Raw genomic sequence first — 4,784 nt, 5'->3', positions numbered from 1 at the left:
AGTAGGTCTGCGTTGCTATAAACTAAAAATCTACGTCTTGGCAAAAGTAAGATGGAGAGTGGAAATGTCACTATCTGGCAGGAACCCGCACCACAGATGTAACTTGTTGGACTAGCTTGATCCAGAGGAGCAGCATTGTCCTCATGTAGATGAGTCCATCTTCCGTCTCTAGGCTTCCTTCGCCCGTTAATTCTTTGGTTGGCCATCACTCCTGTTTCTCCGTCCCGTTGGCCTGTGCCCGGGCAGCCCGTCTTTCCAAGGCCAACTGAATATCCAGCTCCCTCAACTGCTTGAGGAACCCCCGGTTTGGCAAGATGCAGCGATGCTTCAGGACCTGCGCGATCGCATCAACTACGGTCATGTCCTTGTAGATCATCAAGTAGGCCAGCACGAGGGATGCGGATCGGCTGCGGCCCATGGCACAGTGTACAAGCACTTTACCTGCAGACAGAGGGGAGGTTTTCAGTACAAGCTTGTCCATGACCTAGAACATCCTAAACCCGACACCCAAGGATTTTGGCAACCTGATCTCTAGCTGTCATTGACGAGTTATCTGTTTTATTAGGATGTCTGAGACTCCTGCAAGTCTCACAAAAATCATTCCCCAAGTTGCTTGACGCAGGAGACACTCCGCTCCAATAATAGCTTTGGTGAAACGCACCAGGGTCTGAAGATACCAGAATCCCTGACACATTTCTCCTCTGTGGTGAGGAAAGTTGCTGCTCGAGGTAGACATAGTTAATAGAGCACAACGGAAGATTGCTTACCGCAGCAAGCGTTGCCCATCTATTCTGAAATATGAAGTTGTGCTTATTGTTGGGCAGATTGCCTAAACCTGCGCCAAACCTGTGCCAACCGTGGCATCGGTCCTAGCCTCTCAGTGATCACCTGTAGTGTTTAATATAAATATATTGTTCTGTCGTATTCTGTGAGTATAAGTAGTACCTCAGACTTGCCGGCCCTATCTAGTCGCCCGTTTCTCCTGCTGTAAAGACTCAAACCTTAATCATTTCTTGGTCTCGTCTTGGACTGAGGAGCCGTACGCCTATCGCACGCACGTTTAAATCCCCTCACTGTGTTACCCTCTGCTGCTACTGCTGAGAGTCTGTTCCACGTATCTACCACCCTCTCTGTAAAGCAAGGCTCCGTTACATCATCCAATATCTGGTTCTAACAGGGATTACTTACTGTCAGGATTGTTCAGCGCCGTGTGAATGAATTGAGCTGCAGGGTAAAAGTACTGGCTGAGGTCGAATCTCGGGAGATCCTCGGCCTCCACCCCATAGTACTCCACCGTAATGTCGCTGTAGTATTCTGCGCCCGTGTCTACATTCCAACGTCCATGCGCGGCATTCAGAATGTGCGTGAATCCATTTTTCTCCAGGCTGTATCTGTCCAGAGCGGTTTTCCTGCAGGTCACCAGAGAACGTTAAGTCAACGGCAATCCGACAGCGACATTTCCTTTAACGACACGTTAACCCTCTACAAATACGTCCTAAAGCCTCGCTTTAGGAGATTCTCGTTAAACCCCTGGCAGATTATAGTATAAAAAGAACCAAAAATAATGCGTTACTCCAGGATTTGCCTGAATAATCCATTCTTTAGCATCAAACACTCTAATCGGACGAGAGGACCTCAAGTTAACCCCAAGAGAAAGCCACCGCGCCCGTCTTCGCGTCGTACCGATACTATGTATAAAACAATTGCGTTCAGGTGGAAGAAACCTATTGAACCTCAGATTCATTTTCTGTTGAGCTGTCTTTGTACTTTGCCACTGAACCCGTAAGAACTATAGAGGTCAAACCTACTCGTCTCCGATGTAGAGATTGGGCCAGACTTCGTTGACGTGGGCATATTTGGCCGCCCCATGCCAGAAAAGTCTCTCCAGTTCAAACGCTCCCGGGGTGCAGTAACCAGTCTCTGGATCCACAGCCACAGCTGCGTACGCGTTGGGCTTCTTATTTCGGAGGGGTGCGTCCGCAGGCATTTCCTTTCTGGAAACCTATCTTCGGTGGTACCTGGGGGAAAAAAATGAGAAGGTAGCATTATCTACCCTTGGATGATGAAGGGAAAGGCCGCGCTTGGGTTGAAATATCATAAATTATCTTCGATAAAGTTTTCGCATTCTACTAGGCACCTCAAAGGTCCTTTTTGCCCACTGTGGACTTGATCTCCCGACTGGAATGCTACATAAGAGCTAATTCCTGGCCCACGGATTCCCAGGCGTCTGAAACTTCACTCCGTCCGCGTTCCACCCACAAATACATATCTTACGGCTGAACGTTACGGTTTTAGAAAGTTGTGAACCATCCAAATTTTACCCTCATCCTTTGAGATCAGATAAACGGTTAACGTCGGCCACTGACGGCGGCTCCGTCACATAACGTTGGGAAGAACGTGTCAACAGAGTGAGAATGTCCATGTGAAAAGACAGCTGCTGTAATGAGATGACGCGACGGGTCAAACAGCCTCCCAGAGGATCACATCGTGCCCCAACTGCTTGCGAGGAATGAAATTACACCCCGGGGGCCATCGGGATGAGTATGTGGTTACATGACCCGACTCTTAACAAGATCTCAATCTATCAGCAAAATCGTCGTCCCAGCTATATCCCATCACAAACCCGTCGCGCACGCTAACAAAGCAGCTGCCAACGAGGCGATTACAGGCAAAAAAAAGTGAAAAAATTCCAAAAATGTAATTTCTGATCCAAATTTGTGGACATGTCACCTCGACAAAATCTCTCAAATTTCTACCAATTATATGAGTTGACCGTTTACCAAAATATAAATATATTTATAGAAATTATTCTATTTCTTTCACATTTGGTTATAAAAAACCCCAAAAAACTCCATACTCCTCTAATATTTTTCATACATTTTTTCCAAAAAGTCTTATATTCCAAAAACATAGAATCTAGTATCTACCCTCTTACCTGAAACTGGGGTCTCCTCTCTGGTTGGCCAGTTATCTGTCCTCTGGGGTATTAATCTGCAGTACCCTGGGAAAGGGGGTACTGAACATATTTTGGGGGGAGTCTTTAGATGAGTCTTTTAGTTTTTTACGAAAGTACTTTTTTGGGGGGCAAAAAAGATATAAAGCGGGATCTCCCACCGTTTGTTTTATTCCTTGAATGAGAACAAAAATTCATTTTCAAAAATATTTTGCTGTTTTTTTTCCCCCAGTTGTAGTTTTTCCCCCCATAATATAAAGTTTTCAGGCAGCTGCATATCAGCCGTTTGTATGATTCTCGCTCTGTTATCTGATCCCTGATCTACTAAACACCCCGACTCCTTATCATACTGCCTGTGGGGAACAATAGAATGGCTCAGTCTTAATCACACAGCAGGACTCTCTGACTAACGAAAGTCTATGGTCTAACTCCGCGCATTGCTCCGTGACAGATCTCTTAACTAACACGCGTGTTAACAGCCACAAGCAAGTCACGTGTCGTCACGGCATCTGCATTGTGTCCGACAATCACTCGGAGAGCACGTGACTAATGCATGGATCCAGGACTCACAGCGCAGCCATAAATATTATATATATATACATAAAAATAATCACAAATTATAATAAATGCTGCAAAAATAGTGCCCTAATCACTAAAAACAACCAAAATAATATTCAACCGAACCAAATAATGTGATCAAATATTTCATATAAAATAATATTAGATTATTAACCAATACAGTACAGTGATTCCCCAGGAGACCCCCTTTACGATTCCCCAGGAGACCCCCTTTACGATTCCCCAGGAGACCTCTTTACGATTCCCCAGGAGACCCCCTTTACGATTCCCCAGGAGACCCCTTTGCGATTCCCCAGGAGACCCCTTTGCGATTCCCCAGGAGACCCCCTTTACGATTCCCCAGGAGACCCCCTTTACGATTCCCCAGGAGACCCCCTTTGCGATTCCCCAGGAGACCCCCTTTGCGATTCCCCAGGAGACCCCCTTTACGATTCCCCAGGAGACCCCATTTGCGATTCCCCAGGAGACCCCCTTTGCGATTCCCCAGGAGACCCCCTTTACGATTCCCCAGGAGACCCCCTTTGCGATTCCCCAGGAGACCCCCTTTGCGATTCCCCAGGAGACCCCCTTTGCGATTCCCCAGGAGACCCCTTTGCGATACCACAGGAGACCCCCTTTGCGATTCCCCAGGAGACCCCTTTGCGATTCCCCAGGAGTCCCCTTTACGATTGCCCAGGAGACCCCCTTTGCGATTCCCCAGGAGACCCCGCAGGTACCTGCGTCTGCCGTATCTCTGGTGTGAATGAGCCGCGCTATGCGACTCCTCGCCCCGCTGGCAGTTTGGGTTATTTTTAGGGTGGGATTTGCTGACTGTGACCTTGGTGGCGGGGTGGGGGCAGACTGGGGGGGGTCAGATCTTTTATCTGCTGGTCAGACCTTCCTTTAACGGTCTTTGGACATTTTAACCCTACGTTGCCACGCACAGAACTTCGTTAAAAAAAACAAACTGTAGTAACAAATATTTCAGAAACCAAACTTAAGGAAAGTTTTTTTATTTCTCAGTTTTTCGGCTATGAAACCTCATTGCAAGTAAAATGTGGTGGGTCGTTGCATCATACTCTTAGCGTTGCCCCAATCTCAGGGTAAAGGGCAGATTCTCGGGGGTCACACAGTCTGGATCTGGCACCTTCCTATCCCTCCCACTGTAAGACTCCCAGTTGGTGCTTTTGCTCCCAGTGTGTTATGGTTGATATCCCTACTTGAATGCAGGTGACTCAACTTAGTGTATCTTTAACTAACGACAAATCAAGGT

General features: G+C 47.1%; 1 protein-coding gene across 1 annotated transcript; it reads right to left on the bottom strand.

Moving 5' to 3' along the window:
• Positions 1-205: 205 nt before the first annotated feature.
• Positions 206-1,987, bottom strand: LOC149278216 (dual specificity phosphatase 29-like). Its single transcript, XM_089502242.1, has 3 exons — positions 1,809-1,987; positions 1,189-1,409; positions 206-441 (listed from the first exon to the last, which is right to left on the bottom strand). The coding sequence occupies exons 1-3, from the start codon at positions 1,985-1,987 to the stop codon at positions 206-208; spliced, it is 636 nt and encodes a 211-aa protein (XP_089358368.1).
• Positions 1,988-4,784: the final 2,797 nt, after the last annotated feature.

The sequence above is a fragment of the Sceloporus occidentalis genome, unplaced genomic scaffold (genome assembly GCF_023333645.1).
Source record: "Sceloporus occidentalis isolate IW3139 unplaced genomic scaffold, rSceOcc1.0.p SCAF_198, whole genome shotgun sequence".
In the NCBI taxonomy this organism is placed as follows: domain Eukaryota; kingdom Metazoa; phylum Chordata; class Lepidosauria; order Squamata; family Phrynosomatidae; genus Sceloporus; species Sceloporus occidentalis.
The sequence above is the reverse complement of the archived record's forward strand: the minus strand, read 5'-3'. Positions and strand labels throughout refer to the sequence as shown.

What these genes read in the sequence shown, in the direction of transcription:
- LOC149278216 (XM_089502242.1), bottom strand. Translation starts at nt 1,987, where the DNA reads ATGCCTGCGGACGCACCCCTCCGAAATAAGAAGCCCAACGCGTACGCA. An exon ending in AATCTCTACATCGGAGACGA is followed by an intron (nt 1,410 to 1,808) that starts GTAGGTTTGACC and finishes GGTGACCTGCAG; the next exon opens with GAAAACCGCTCTGGACAGAT. An exon ending in GGCGCTGAACAATCCTGACA is followed by an intron (nt 442 to 1,188) that starts GTAAGTAATCCC and finishes CTCTGTCTGCAG; the next exon opens with GTAAAGTGCTTGTACACTGT.